Consider the following 16,714-nt stretch of genomic DNA (forward strand, 5'->3'; position numbering starts at 1 on the left):
AGCATCTGATCATGGTAACGTTTGTAGACTGTTTGTGGCGGCTAATAAAATAGCAGAAAACTGAGTATATTCTATTCTTACAACTAATTATATTCTATCATTTGGTAAAGTCGTTGTTATATACAAGCTAAAAATACTCAAAGAAAAGGTTTCATTCTCAATTACAGCGTTATATATTTAATAACATCGTTAGGGTTTATATACATACATATACATATATATACATACATACATGTACATACATATATATATATAAAAAACATATATATACGTTTTGTGTGTGTGTGTGTGTGTGTGTGTATAAATAAATAAATAAATAAATAAATAAATATATAATATATATATATATATATATATATATATATATATATATATATATATATATATATATATATATATATATATATATATATATATATATATATATATATATTCAGTTAGGCTTAATCAATACAAGATTTAAGAAGCTCAGCTATCAGTTGAAGTGCCGTATGACCTTCTAGTTATGGCCAACTTCAATAAATAAAAAAATGAACAGGCAGCTTATGCAATATTGTTAATATTAAGACATATCAAACTAAGCCTTGCAGGGATTTGACAGCGAATCAGAGTTACATTAATTTCTTATTGATATATTTTGTAAGCCTAATTTTACAATTTATCAAGAAACCGAGCCAAAAGCAACATTTAACCCATTTTAGATAAATATACTTGATGATCTTCTACCAAACTCATTGGCGTATTCGTGTGCACAGACGCATGAATATTGCGAACTGCTACTTTCATTTTATATATTTTGTATAACACACACACACACACACACACACACACACACACACACACACACACACACACACACACACACACACACACACACACATATATATATATATATGTGTGTGTGTGTGTGTGTGTGTGTGTATCAGAATTATAACCCCCGTTGTTAAATTTGTTTAACGGAGAGATTTTTTTCAACACATTTCTAAGCATTATAGTCTTGACTCATTTCTAATAACTGAATTCTTCTCTCTCTCTCTCTCTCTCTCTCTCTCTCTCTCTCTCTCTCTCTCTCTCTCTCCTCTCTCTCTCTCTCTCTCTATATATATATATATATATATATATATATATATATATATATATATATATATATTATTTTTTAACACATTTCTAAGCATTATAGTTTTAATGACTCATTTCTAATAACTGAATTCTTTTGTCTTTGCCATGATTGCAGTACATAATATTTTACCAGATATTTTTCAAGATACTAGCATTTTACCCTCAACTGTAGTGTGTGTAAAAATGATGCATATCTTACAAAAATATGCACAAAAAATAAATGAATGTATTATTAGTGCCATTTTATTCCGAAAACCGCCAAGCACTTTCAATAGTCTACAGTATTCAATAGCCTATGCATTTGCTTTACAGTATGAGAATACTCACAGAAAATATGTAATGCAATATACCAAATGGATAGCAATGTAGGATAAAAATGAAACATCTAGTCCATATTTCTGAGATTCTGTTTCCCTCTGTGTAATTTCAATAAAGCATAGCATCGTGAATTCATAACGTGTGGCAGTGAGCCGCAGACGAGCTGATTTTTTTACAGGGTGTTGTTAAAGACCTTTTAAAACGGCAATCTTGCAATTTAAGAGCATGGCATTTTTCTGTTGTAATTAGCATTTTAGTGATCCTATAGCGCAACTTATTGCAACTTATTTTCCAGTTGATTCAATAGGATCAAATAGTCATTCACAAAAGGATCAAGTATTTCTCAGCCTATTTTTTAAGCGGCAAGTGCAGGCACGTCTAAAATACACAGCAATTGCTTGAATCATAGCCATTCACTATAATTAGTGAAATCTATTCTGAAACATTTAACTTTTTTGCAAGCGTAATTAAGATTCTCTGCCGCAAAGAGAGAGAGAGAGAGAGAAAGTAGATAAACTGGTGTGTATTTGAATAAAGAAAAAATCCTGTTTATGTTGAGTGTGTGGAATGAGCGACTGCATGGAATAGGTACTACAGCGGAGTCGTTCACGGTCCTCGCCACAGGCAGTATATCAGGCCTATAAAAATCAAAGCTGCCTGATGTAGTATTTTATTATAGTATTAAACGACCAAAAAAGTTCAAGTAGTTTCTTCCATAAATACAAGGGGATTGTCGCACTGTGGTGTTTAATACCCTCGTTAAGAAAAAATGACTGTTAATTTCCCAATAAAACTGTTCATTATCTCAACGTATTCCTATTACTCTAAGAAAGAAGAGGTTTAAGCACGTAGGGGGTATAAAATATTTAGGGGGGTGGGGGGTCGGTTGAGTAAACTTTATAAGCAGACGTCATTATTTCGTGTGTATGATGCCTTTTGAGGCCCCGTTTAATATCTCAATAAATTCTCTGTATGAAATAATTGTTGTCATACCTTTTATCAAGCAAATATGATCAAACTCCCATTCAGCACTTATGCTGTATATCACATAATGCCACATCAAATCATAAACAAAAAATGTTCTCTCCCTTATTATTGTGGACCATTGCCCCGCATATGCATTTTTATACATAATGTCAAAACGTTTCATAATTTAAGTTGACATTTTCAGGACTGCTTGTAGATATTTGGAGATATATGGACACACTCCCATTTTGCATATTGCATAAACAAGACAATTTATTTAGAGGGGAAATATAGAGAGCGCAAGAGGAGGAGAGCTCCGTACAGCCTCTTGGCGGATTGATTTACACCCCATTGACGCTTTATCAGGCTCGCGAAAAAAAGTCTGACCAATCACTTCGCTCGAAGCGCACACCATAGCAGCCCGGCTCTACTTCGTTGGCGAGCGAGTAGAGAGGACTACCGTAAAGAGGGGAGTAAAGCACATTACTATTGTACATGTTTTCCCTTTAATGAACAGTACGTTATATAATGTCCGAGAATGTCCATTTCTGGAACTCTAAGCAACTACTATGTCGATTCTATTATAAGTCATGAGGGAGAAGATCCGAACGCGTCCCGCTTCTCCAATGTACAGTACTCCAGCGCTAGACAACCGGGACCCGGCGAGCATCCCGAGTTTCCCTCTTGTAGCTTTCAGCCCAAGCCTCCAGTGTTCAGTTCTTCGTGGAGTCCATTCAGTTCCCACGCGTCTAATGGCTTACCAGCGGTCTACCATCCCTACATACCGACACAACCAGTGCCTTCAACGGATACTCGATACCTCCGGACATGGCTCGACTGTGCCCCGAGAGCAGAGCCGCTGCCCGGGCAGGGACAGGTCAAGATGGAGCCGCTCCTGGGACATCTCGGGGAACCGCCAAAACTCGTTGGGCAGCACGAGTATATCTTGGAGTCCTCGACAGCACGGGAGATGAATTCTGGTCACAGCGCAGGATTTGAAGACAATAAGGACATATGCGAAGGCAGCGAGGACAAAGAGGGACCGGATCAAAGTAAGTTATAAAGCTAGGAAGTGAACACTCTGTAAAGCGTTTAATGCTGTCATAAAACTAGAACAAAGCAACGGAGAGCAACAGACACCTCACGCAGCCAAGTATGATCATGTAGCATTCTCTAGTTTTCGCCGGCATGTAGGGTTTCATCGCATCTTTAGTTTACACATATGTGTACTATAGCATATATAGCTCTGATTTAGCTTGGATATATGCATGGCTAAGGGATGTTTTTTTAGACCAGCTAGGGCCATGTACAGTTTTTCACGCAAATATTAGCGTTCCTAAATCATGTTTATGCGTTAATTTTAGTATTGGGTAATTTATTAGTCTATTCCTGCTTTTTCGGCTTATTTGCGCGTTATTGTACTTTAGTGCACCAGACAGTTTTTGGTCGACTTTAAATTGCTCTTTTTTTGCGCAAAAGTGTCTCTCAATTATTCTTTATTGTGCAAACGTTGATCTTATGTTTATTAGTTTATGGTCAGAATTATTTTAATGTTCATTCGGTTTACATAATAATATTTTTGGTTTTATGAATATTGGTAATTAATTTTATCATCACGTGTATATCAAGTACACGTAAGTCCAGCTATATTTCATAACACTATCATGTTAATACTCCATAAATGATTATTTTTTAAACATGTAGTCTCTCTGGTTGGTGGTGGGAGGGGGGGGTGTTATGTTTTCCTGACCTGGTTGCCTGTTCTTTAGCTCCCTCAAGAGTGGGTTTAAGCCGATGCAGAGAATAATCCATAAAATAATTTTAGCTTATAGCCATGTAAGTAGTTTTATTGCTGAATTATTACAATAAATTCAGAAACGCAACTAAATTCTTAGGGATTTTTTTAAACGATCGTTTTCGATTTTTGGCGCAAGGCATTTGAAAAGGGGCATTGATTTTAATCCGTGAAATAGGCTGGAGCACTGTGAACTAATGGAATTGTGCGCAATAGAAATCCCCAATGTGCTACCCCGGGCGGCTTTCCAGAATAAACTGTAGGCAAAGGCAATGATGTTGGGAGTTACACGTCCCGCTTTGTGCTCATGAGAAGGAAAAAGTTACAGCCCTCAAGTTTATTAAGTTATCAGAGGAGCCAACATCCCCATTAATCCTACCAGCTCTTTGGGGCTATGTTGCGTTAGAAAACTCTCAAGATAAAATGCGATTCAATCATAACATTGCAAATGCAATAGTAAGCGTCCTAAGGTCAGAGGTCTACTGTCAATGAAAACGTTTTCGGTCAAATTACATATAGAGCCAATTAGCCATATTCTACAACTTTGCACAATGTGTGGATTTTAATTAGTCACTTTCCCCCTCATATAGTCTGATACACTCAGTGTTTAATCGTCAGGGATTATGTCTTTGACCTGTCTTGTAAATCGCGAAGGTAGAGACGAGTCCGTGAGGCCTGCAGTTGACATGACACTCGCATTAATCATTTTAGCAGCGTGTATCGCATTCCATCATTATAAATTACAATTGCGTCATAAGATGTAAGATATCCTAGAAAGCTGATGTTTTTGAAGTGCATGCCTTTAGGCAAAGCGATTGGGTTTCGACACATAAAAAGGGAAAACAAATAATCCCCATCTACAAAAGGGGATGCGCGTTTATTCTAAACTTTTAGCAAACATATTGTCTTTTCGAGAAAATTAAGTTAGGCATATGTTCCAAAAGCTGAAGGTTTTTCATGCAGTGATATTAGTATATGCGTTAAGTGGGTATGAAGTACATGCACGGTAGAAATCTTCACATTACGTCACTGAACCCACAAAGGTACGGCTGACATCATCAAACAGTGAATCTCATCTCGAGTCATTGTAACATTGAGCTTTCAGTGTGCATGTCAACAAAAGTCAGCACAACGGAATTTCTTTAGCCTCCCATCTGCATTCCCGACAAAACCACCGAGGGAGAAGACGCCTCGTTAGAGATGCTCTTCCTCCATAATTCATACCACATTTCTCCCTAAAAAGGAGATAATCTCATGTCACATGTGACCACATTTTATAGAGCATTCCAGAATGGTTGAACTCCCTGTAGAGCTCAAAATTAAACCTTTTCCCCCTCCGTAGTTTTCATATTTCTTTAAACTTTGCTTAAAATTAACTTAATGTATTGTTCAGTGCTTCCACGTTTTAATTAACTGGAAGATGAATGATATGGATCATCACAGGTTAACATATATGGCATTTGTACAAAGTTGCTTGCTAGTAGTTTAGGCGTAGAGCTGTACGACTGCCTCAGGTTAGGATATAGTTTGGATTGCAATTAATTTGCATTTATTTCCTAATTATTTTCATAAATCACAGGTTGGTTATTTTACATGCATTTAAATGAGATAAGGCCCATGCGCTGTATTATGATAATTTACATTGTGAATTGTGTTTTTTGTTGTTGTTTGTTTCAAAACTGTACTGATGGTATGATGCGCACTTGTTTTTGATTGTCATTTACAGACGACCCATCTGCCAACTGGTTACACGCTCGATCATCCCGAAAGAAGCGCTGTCCATACACAAAATATCAAACCTTGGAACTAGAGAAGGAATTTCTGTTCAATATGTACCTCACCCGAGACCGGAGACACGAGGTTGCTCGTCTACTGAACTTGACGGAGCGACAAGTAAAAATATGGTTCCAAAACAGAAGGATGAAAATGAAGAAAATGAATAAGGACCAGCCCAAAGAATAACGCAGACTGGTACTCGGCGTTCGAGCCATTTACAGAGAGTCTTTTAAATCTGGAAGCTGATACACCAGTGTTTCAATGCATTCAAGAGAAAACTCACACGCGCACTCACACACCATTTTCCGTATGACTGGACATTGTTAAGCCTAGAGTAAAAGGAAGAGGTGAGATGATGAAAACATCATGCCATCTCTCCCTACCATTATGGCATTTTATGACGTGTGAAAGAAACGAACATTGCATCAGGAAATAAACAGGTGATTAAGAACTGCTTTCAACAAGCTAACTAATCTGGAATATTATTCTTTTTATAAAGTTGTTCTATGTAATTCTGCTTTTTGATCATTCCTTTTTGTCATTGACGTGTGCTAATAGAAAATGTATGTAACATAAGCCTCATTCTATATACAAGGAACGATTTGCTTCTGTTAAGCATGTTCATGAGGTTTGCTAAACGACACGTGAGTTCTCTTTTACAACACAGATATTATTATATTATTATTATTATTATTATTATTATTATTATTATTATTATTATTATTATTATTATTGATATCTTTCGCTTGGTAGTGCTGATGCCATCTGTGAAGTTGTTTTTAAAGAGTGCGTATGCTAACAAGCTTTCAGAACCTGAAGTGTACTATAAGTAAATTTGATAACTACTTGCACAATTATAAAATATCACATATCTTTGGTGACTCGAGTATAATAATAATAATAATAATAATAATAATAATAATAATAATAATAATAATAATAATAATAATAATAATAATAATAATACTGTCCCAGTTTTTCTTAAGATGTTTCTTGATAGCTTCAGTTGTGTTTGTTTTGTTTTGGGTTAAATTCAAGAATCAAGCTGATTAAATTAAACACAAATTAATCGTTTATCTATTCATTTCTGTTAAAATACTTTCTAAAATACTTATACAATTAGAGTTCAACTTCCGAGTGAATGTTTGTAGCGTGCCAGTAACCATAGAATTAATTCGTGCTTAAATGTAACAAATTTAATCACAGATTTGGTCGCAGTTGTTTACATAAATTTGCGCATGCCTCGTATTGTGTAGTTTTCTTATGTACGTGTTATTGAGGAAAAAAGTGTTAATTTGAAGCTGTTTTATGTACCGTAACTTTAATTTATTGTAAATACGTTAATTCTTTTCCCTTTTGAATTGAATGTTTTATATGTTGTAAAAACAATTTCAATACTTCATACTTGAATGAGCTGATACAAGTAACCTTTGATTTTCCTATTTGTTTACAAGTTTCATGTATATGTCCAGAATCATGTCCTTTCTTTGTATTGTCAGTAATGTACTTTTATGTATTTACATATAGCTTTTTTATTTTTATGTTTTGTTTTTGTGATATGACTTTACTAAAATATAGAGCGCGCCTATCTTCTGATGTCAATCGCTCTTTATATTGTTAGTGACAAAATAACAATTTCTTCAGGAAGAAACAATAGTTAGTGCTGTTTTCTGACACTGTCTAACACAAATGTATTTACAAACAAACAATAACATCGTCAATTTGTTTAAACATCATGCAAAGACCCAATTTAACTCCCAACACAGCGTCTAAATTGTAGGACACAATGCTCCGTCTCTTTTCATGTTATAGTTTTTTGTGTGCCATTGCACTGTTGATGCTGGACTCATTAAAAGTTTACATATAGATCACAAATACAGGTATTGTCATTTCTAAAAAACAGTTACAGGTTGTAAAAGATACGGTTTAATTCATAATTGAATTATGTTTATTTTATGTTGTATCTGCTAATCAGTTGGCTCCGCATGAGGATTTTTCTGCATGTGCTTACGACAGGTTTTCAATGCACATGGATCTACACACATTGAGGTGAAAATAAAATCTGCTTTTATAGCACGTGACAAATTATATCATCCAATTTAACACCTTCGTCCTTTATGCTTTACTGCAAGCCAACCAAATTTTGTCTCTTTTTTGTGGTGCAGCGCTTTATGTTTACTTCATTTCTAATTCATTTTATAATGTGACTTCATTTTATAATGAGAGTCATATGTTGCAAATATGTTATCGTACGGCCGATCATATCTTCACAATGAAAAAACGTGCAACTCATATGTGGAAAGAAAAAATACTGAGAATAACCACGACTCATCTTTTCTTTGGCTCTCTTCATTTGATTCCCTAATGATATTAGTCGTGTTATATTTGGCTTTACCACATCCTCCAGATGCAAGCTATGCATCAAAAACCATTAAGGATATGCTGTCGGCAGAAGCAAGGTATAATAGATTAATGCATACAAAAAAGGGATAAGGTAGGTCTATGTGTGGGTTGGAGTAGCCTACTAACTTTTTGTAAGACCCGAAGATCACAGTCTGCACCTGAGAAAGATTCTAAAATACAACAGCAAATATTGACTTTCTTTCAGAATCCAGTCAAATTTAACAGTATTTTGCTTTAATATATTATTATAACACTATAAACTATATAATTAAACAGCCAATATTCCGTGTATTCTGAAGCGCACACAAATGCAAACTGAAAAAGGAGACAGCTTTATATATGTATAAAAAAAACTGCGTTCAACAGATTGTAGCAATTAAATGTTTTTGAAGACATCGCCAATTGTCCTGGCTCACAGATGTGTTCACAAATGACTACTCGACACATTAATTCAGCATAAGTCTGTACTGGCGACTGTATAGGCGTAAAGAGATATTTTGAGCCCTGCCACACAATTAACGCCCTTTATTTTGGTGTTTTGAACGGAAACAAACTGCAGAAAGGATGCACGCTCAGTGTTCAGAGGAAATGGGAAGTCGACTGTCATAAAAAAAGAGAAAGAAATTCAATGTGGTGCGCCGCAATAAAATAATATGACTGTAATAAAACTTTATAGGGTATAAATTTCTGAAGGTTAAGAACTAAATGGCTGTAAAGCAAACACTACGCCTGAAAAAAAAAGAAGAAAATGTGAAAATCGTTGCAAGCTACTAATAACTTTAAGGCAAAATAATTTGCGTAAACACCGTTTCCATGTCGGGGGAGTCTGCTCTCGCTCTCTCTTTCTCCCTCTCTCTCTTCTCGCATTTGTCGTTTATTGTGTACAGCGTTTGTTCTTTAGCCGTGCAGATTCCTTGCAGGGTAGGGGGTCGGGATGGGTGAGATTTGGACTTCCACATGAGAGCCCTGAGCCCAATTCAATCGACGCCCACCCTTTGTTCCATTTCCGAACGCACTACAGTCCTTATAGCGGGCCATAAACCGCCACAAAAAGGATTTCTGGCGAGACGTCTGGGGTGACCAACGTTAATTTGTTTACAACCTTTAGGAGCGGACTCGACTTCGCCATTTTGTGGGCACACATCCGATTGTGTCTTGGAAATACAAAAGGCCGGTTGCTAAAAAGAAAAATATTTCATTCTCACATCCATCCCTTACATTACATTCTCTAGCGAAAACAGAGTCTAAAATGCAACTACAGTTTGAGTAAGGCAAAAAAGTGTTTATTATAAGCTGCTCTGTATTGTAACCATGAATAGTAAAAATATGTGAATAATTATGGCCATTTTGTGGTGTCCAGTTCTGTTGTTGTATTAATAAAAATGTAATGGCTTCCGAATAGATAGAAATCTTAATATTTATCTTCATTTCAAAGCAATTGAAACATACATCAGAAAAATAAAATCTGTCCTGACTAACTAAATGTTAGTCATACAGGTATATTATATTATATTATATTATATTATATTATATTATATTATATTATTATTAAATTAAATTAAATTATGTTTTGTTATTATATTATATTATATTATATTATATTATATTATATTATAATTATATTATATTATATTAAATTATGTTTTGTTATTATATTATATTATATATATTATATATATTATATTATATTATATTATATTAAATTATATTAAATTAAATTATGTTTTGTTATTATATTATATTATATTATATTATATTATATTATCTTATATTATATTATATTATATTATATTATATTAAATTAAATTATGTTTTGTTATTATATAATATAATATAATATAATTATATTATATTATATTATATTATATTATATTATATTATATTATATTATATATATTATATTATAAATTGTTTTTTTCACGGAATAATAAACATATTTTAAATAATTATTTAAATATAATATGATTAATCCATTAAAATTTAAAATATTAAATGTAATATTAAAATAAAAAATATAATAATAATTATGATTATTATATTTACTATACCAGTTTGTTTTTTTGTGATGCATTCGGCAGCCTAATAGCCAGTAGTAGTAGCCTACATGGAAATTTCATATAATCCACGAACGGAATGCTATATTTGAGCTACGGTTTGTTATTATTATTATTATTATTATTATTATTATTATTATTATTATTATTATTATTATTATCATCATCATCATCATCATCATCATCATCATCATCATCATCATCATCATCATCATTATTATAGCACTATTTAATTCATAATTTTAATCTAAGTTTAACAAAGTTTAAAAATGTGAAGGCTATACTGAAGTAACACTTTTTTTGTATAGTTTAACATTAGTGTTGGTGTTCCAACTCAATGTAAATTAATTTTCAATATATGGTGAAAAACCACACAAGACTAGATCCTACAGGGGTGGGTTTTTAAATGGATTCCTTGTTATAGAGAATTAAAATAAGTACTTTACATCATCGAATTTGCACTTACTGAGCTGTTAATTCGCTCATTCTGTTTTTATGTTCGTTGTTTATAGAACCATTAGCTTTTGAACTTCCGTCTTATTACAGCGGAATTTGACCATGGAGTAACACACAACTGACGCTTGATGGCAATGTTGTTCCACCAAAAAGAGCTTGCCTGACCACCCTCCGTCGCCAAAACGGAAACACTGGGGCCAAAACATTTGCAGACATGTGCGGTATTACACTTGACTAAAGTAAGATTCACACAATTTCCCTCCGTCACAGCGGAGCTTTTGAAAGAGACGAAGAACATTAACCTCAGTTGATTCTTTAATCTTTATGATAAACTCCCAGAGAAACAACCAGACTCTCTTTTCAATTTTATTCTCTTTGCATACTAATAAATATACATTTATTTTTATACACAATCTCCAACAAAATAAAAAATATAAATAAATAAAATAAAACTCTTAGATTTTTTTATTTTATTTTATTTGGATTATAATTTGAGCATTAAGTCTAGAGAGCAGAGAAATAAATTAAACAACTGTACCTGTTTATCTTTATATCTCTGCTCATTTTGTAATGCTACCCACAAAATACACGTTTCGATTTTAGATATGATGTCTTAGTAATTGTTTTAAATACTGATATATTATTTCTAATATATAATATAATTGTAATCTAAGTTGTAAAATCACCACACAAAACACGCAAAACATGAGTTAGAAAATGCTTTATTAACAAAAGAAACACAATAGATTCTTGAATTGCTCTGAAAACATAAATAAGAGTAACAAAAAATAATGTGACGTTATATAAATTGCATCATCAATTTCGTATTAGGTTCAATATTTACATACAATATTCGTATAGTAGATGTTTTTTTTCAAGAAAGTATTCACAACACAATGTCTATCATGTTTACATGCAGATTACTAAAGCCGAGTTTTACTAAAGCCAAATCAGGTTTTTGCTAATCAAGCTTTACACAAAACAACAACAACAACTCTTTATCCTTTTAAAAAGATGAATGAGTAAGAACAAAATGCGGCTACCTCGTATAAGATTAACCCGTAATATTGAAACATTAACACTGTACATAGCAGTCAACAAAGCCTAAACGGAATTTGTAACATTGAGACAAAGGTGATGGTTTTGGGTGAGATATTGCTTTCAAACGCTCTGCAGTAATTTATTACAGAAGCAAATCAAGTTGTAAAAAAACAAGCAGCACATGTTTCTATATTTAAAAAGGGAAAAACGTAAACAGGTTTTTATTTTGTATGTTTACTTAAATATATATAGGTATATTTTTTAATACGAATCTAGTTTCACTGCAACAATTAGAAATCTGCAATTTACCCTAACCAGAACGCACCAGGCACAATGTTTAAACTGTTATAGAAATGTAGAATCGTTTAATTATTTATTGTTGTTTATTTATTTATTTACTTTGCTATTTTTTTTGCCATGGGAAATTTATATTGACGCTTTATTTCACCAATCGAATCTTGCTAATGTTAGTCAGATCTACTCTTGCTAAGCATAATAGCGCACTGAACTGAAAACAAAACAAAAATGACAATTAAAGAACTTACAGTCCTTGCATGGATAAGATTTGAAGGTAAGCATTTAGAGCATTGGTCGTGGAACCTCATAAAAACCTAACAGCTTTTTGATGCACTACGTCAACAACAAACAGTAGGGGCGTTTATTGCATTTTATAGTTTGTTAAACCATTTACAACCACTTTTACCATTACACCTGACGCGCAGGTCCATTTCAACATCCTCCTCTTTCTGTAAATATATTAATAAAATACTGTTGTCAAAATATTAAATACGACTAGGCCTACCTCGCTTATTTTTGACGCGCGTGCCACATTCAATGCGCTTATTCCTGTAAAACTGAACGTGCTTATGAGGTTTATTGGATGTGTTTAATCTGATACCAATTAAATCGTGTACCTTTTAAAATTGGCCGTCAAGACCCTGACATTTAAAAAAATGGGACACTCGACTTCATTAGAGATTTGGAAATTAAGGACTAAATATGCATCACTTTAGGTTGTCTATGCAAAAAAAATAATAATAATAATAATATTAATTAAAAAATCAATCTTTCAAAAGGGTTTGGAGTGGAGAAGTTGAGGTTGGGGGAGGGGCGGAGGCTATGCACTTGATCTGATGCAAAGCGGCAGATTTCTCATTAACTTACCCGCTTGAACATATTAATGTGCATATTCTCCCCTCCTCTCTCCCCTGGCCCCCCTTCTCTCTCCTGCTCCCTTGCGCTCGCTCCCTCTCAGCTCTCTCTCACCCGCTTTCTCTTTTTCTCTCTTTTTCATTCTCTCACTCCCTTCATATCAGAATCGCGCAGAGCGGTGTCCGTGTGGGGATGCGAGAAACCAATGGAACGAGGACCCGACAGAAGATGCAAATGATCATGAAAACACACCGCAAAATATGAAACTACTCATTTGCAGCCGAGTAAATCATAGAAAACTGATTGGGAACTGGCACCATTCGCCGGAATTGTGATGCTGGAACTTTACAGTGGGAACATGCCAATGGAAGCTTTAGATAAGTTGTTTTAACAAAAGGTATACACACGCAAGCCGCTCAGTAATTGGAAATCAACGCTTTGCTGCAACATTGTTACCTCAGTAACTGTGAGCTACTGCGCTTATATAAAGACATTCAATCGTAATCTCTTGAACAAAATCAGTACCACCACCAACAACATTAAAAGATGAGCTCATATTTCGTCAACTCTCTCTTCACTAAGTACAAAAGTGGAGACACTTTACGACCGAACTATTATGAGTGCGGATTTGCTCAGGACCTAGGGACGAGACCCACCGTCGTGTATGGTCCAGGCACCGGGGCCACTTTCCAGCATGCTCCTCAAATTCAGGAGTTTTACCACCACGGCGCATCCACGCTCTCCGCAGCGCCTTACCAGCAGAGTCCATGTGCGGTAACCTGTCACGGCGAGCCGGGTAACTTCTACGGTTATGATGCTCTCCAGAGGCAAACACTTTTCGGTGCTCAAGACGCCGACTTGGTTCAGTATAGCGACTGCAAGCTCGCCGCGGGGGGCATCGGCGACGAGACGGACAACACAGAACAGAGTCCGTCGCCCACACAACTGTTCCCGTGGATGCGACCTCAAGGTGAGACAGAAAAGCCAGCCAACTCGCGTTGTGTGTGTTTGTTGAAGTGACAGAACCTCGAGTTAGCCCCTCGAAAACATCTCTGTGAAATTTAGCTTTACAACTGCATTTCCTGTGTGCACGAGAGGAGGGGGCAATAGCCACTTTTATTGTTTTATGGTGTTCAAAACTTGTGAATCACTTTACAGTTTAATGACCCTGCCATAGAAAGACAGGGGAAAGAGGAAGAAGAAGGCGAGAGAAAAACCTTTTCTCTTCTTGCTCTTTCCATGTGTGAGACTTTGCCCCACAGCTGATCTCTCACTTCTCACCCAGGTCAAAGTTTTACTGCAGCCTTTAACGACTTACAGTGAGCCCCTGAGTTTATTTCACTACACAGTTTCACAAAGATTATGTCATTTACGGCTGTGCCTAATCATTTGATCCTGTGAAATAGTTTAAACTGCTTTTTGACGACTATACTGTAGGGTTAGTGTTGCTCATTATTGTGTATTAGTGTTGTGGCATAGGCCTACTTATATTTGTAATGGTGGAGCTTTTAGAATAATCACTGTGTAAGACTGTGGGGAGTCTCCATTGTACAATAAAAGCCTACTCAAACTAATAATGCAACACCATTATGTATTGCTAATGTTCATGCAAGCATGCAACCTTTGTGGAGTTTTTGGGTTACATTTATTTTGATACTTGATTCTAAAATTATGTTTTGGCGCATTTTGATTTGTCTAACATCTATAAACTTTTTTATTGCCAGTAGCTGCCGGACGGAGGCGAGGCCGTCAGACCTACAGCCGCTATCAGACGCTCGAATTGGAGAAGGAGTTTCTCTTCAATCCCTACCTAACACGCAAGCGACGGATTGAAGTGTCACATGCTTTAGGACTGACAGAACGACAAGTCAAAATCTGGTTTCAAAACCGTCGCATGAAATGGAAAAAGGAAAACAACAAGGACAAGTTTCCAAGCAGCAAGTCTGAACAAGAGCAGATCGAAAAAGAGAAACGGGAGAAAGAACAGGCATCCGGTACACAGTCAGCCGGCGAAGACTGCGACAAGGCAAAACAAATGTAGAGCGGATGCGAGCGCGTGTGTGTGTAGTGTGTGAGAGTGAGGCAGAGATCGTTTCTATCTGTCTCTCTCTCTCTCTCTCTATCTGTGTGTGTGTGTGTGCGCGCGTGTGTGTGTGTGTGTGTGCGTGCGTGTGTGTGTGTGTGTGTGTGTACGTGTTTCAGTCAATCAAAATTGCAAGGAATATATAGCGAAAATCAAACAGACTATGATGAAGAGAATAACGGTGCTTGCATGACAGGCTTGTCTCATAGAGACATTGTAATCAAGTCGGGTGGTTACATCTTTCACTCGAGGAAGGAACAGAAAAAATACTGGGACTAGACGAATGAATAATTTTAATGTGATGCCCACAGAACATCAGGAAGACGAAGGACAAGGAGCATTTCTACTTTTTACCTGTTGTTCAGAGAGTATGATAGTGTTAAAGCTAGTCTCCTTTCTTTGTGGAATAATTATCGTGAAACTTATGTTTCTATTGTTAGGATATTGTCATTAACAATTACCTTGGCAGCTGTATAGTTTTTAAGTTAAATGGTGCACTTTTAACTGTTCTCACTTATATGTTATGATGACGTAGAAATTACTGACTTCCAACAACATGAAACTGCCTATTTATGCCGTAGAATCTCTTTTTACACGTCTTTGGTTCTTCTTAAATCGATGGTATTTTTGTTGTCTTCCTTTCTTGGGGTAAGCATGCGCACAGTGGATTATAAAAATGAATAATTATAATAAAAAATAATAAAAAAATGTTATGGTGATCCATTGTTTACTACGCATCAAGTTGTTGTCGTTTACGTTTACTGGTGAAGTAATTTTTCAGATGACTATGTGTTGTGTTGTCATTCCTAACTGTATTTTAGTGTCTAAAACTGAAGACACCATAAGAAGGTGGACACAATAAAGTTTACAAGCGAGACTCCGTGACACTATGTGTCCTCGACATCATTTCTCGTTAATGTGCGGTTCCGAAGTATTTGCTGGAGTCAAAACCTTATCGGATACCAGACAAAATTGATGCTTCTGTTAAACTAACTCTACATAAGATGTGGAATAATACAATAAAATATGGAATATTACAATAAAAATAATGTTTATAAATAGGTAATGATTACAAATCTAAGTGAAATGTCATGTAGTGTGGTCTTATTCTTGATTTATAGTACGTGAACAAGAGATCCGCCATGTTAAACCACAACTAAAACCTCTCAAATATTTTGACAGGCCATAATACGCCACTAAACAGAAACAGCCATCTACTGTCGTGAAACTACATTAAAAAAACTCTCAAAATGAAATTTAATCATGCTGAACTCTCTTAAATGTGGGTATTTTTGAGTATGAGAGCACACCACGTCAGGTGAATTATTGTCTCATGTGGGCTTCTCAAACCTTAAGAGAGTGTAGATTCTACGACAAGACTCTATGTTTGCTAACTATCGACAGAGAGACTGCTTGGGACGCACTGGACCAGCCCGTCGCTATGGAAATCGCTAGTTTGTGGTGACTGTTCAGGCTATAGGAGTCCTTTGAAGCAGAAACAAGTAAGGGCCCCAGTCATCATGCGCTTGACACAGACACACTGTAGGCTAG

The 16,714-nt window shown here is 35.4% G+C and overlaps 2 protein-coding genes across 3 annotated transcripts; both read left to right on the top strand.

Annotated features, from left to right (window-relative positions):
* The first annotated feature begins 2,579 nt into the window (after positions 1-2,579).
* On the top strand, positions 2,580-7,849 carry hoxb9a (homeobox B9a). Its single transcript, XM_056453384.1, has 2 exons — positions 2,580-3,455; positions 5,925-7,849. Exons 1-2 carry the CDS (start codon positions 2,942-2,944, stop codon positions 6,158-6,160), a joined length of 750 nt encoding a protein of 249 aa, XP_056309359.1. The 5' UTR covers positions 2,580-2,941; the 3' UTR covers positions 6,161-7,849.
* Positions 7,850-13,114: 5,265 nt separating this feature from the next.
* On the top strand, positions 13,115-16,048 carry hoxb8a (homeobox B8a). Of its 2 annotated transcripts, none has more exons than XM_056453387.1 (2): positions 13,115-14,050; positions 14,805-16,048. In XM_056453387.1, the coding sequence occupies exons 1-2, from the start codon at positions 13,627-13,629 to the stop codon at positions 15,119-15,121; spliced, it is 741 nt and encodes a 246-aa protein (XP_056309362.1). In that variant the 5' UTR covers positions 13,115-13,626; the 3' UTR covers positions 15,122-16,048. The 2 variants fall into 2 exon arrangements, with proteins under 2 accessions (XP_056309362.1, XP_056309363.1); XM_056453388.1 differs by having other exon boundaries at positions 13,117-14,050; positions 14,808-16,048.
* The last annotated feature ends 666 nt before the right edge of the window (positions 16,049-16,714 follow it).

This window comes from Danio aesculapii, chromosome 3 (assembly GCF_903798145.1).
Source record: "Danio aesculapii chromosome 3, fDanAes4.1, whole genome shotgun sequence".
In the NCBI taxonomy this organism is placed as follows: Eukaryota; Metazoa; Chordata; class Actinopteri; order Cypriniformes; family Danionidae; genus Danio; species Danio aesculapii.

Bases quoted from the DNA above. Each gene is read 5' to 3' on its own strand.
- hoxb9a (XM_056453384.1), top strand. From the start codon at position 2,942: ATGTCCATTTCTGGAACTCTAAGCAACTACTATGTCGATTCTATTATA. The intron at 3,456-5,924 runs GTAAGTTATAAA...TGTCATTTACAG, and splicing joins CAAAGAGGGACCGGATCAAA to ACGACCCATCTGCCAACTGG.
- hoxb8a (XM_056453387.1), top strand. From the start codon at position 13,627: ATGAGCTCATATTTCGTCAACTCTCTCTTCACTAAGTACAAAAGTGGA. The intron at 14,051-14,804 runs GTGAGACAGAAA...TTTTATTGCCAG, and splicing joins CCCGTGGATGCGACCTCAAG to TAGCTGCCGGACGGAGGCGA.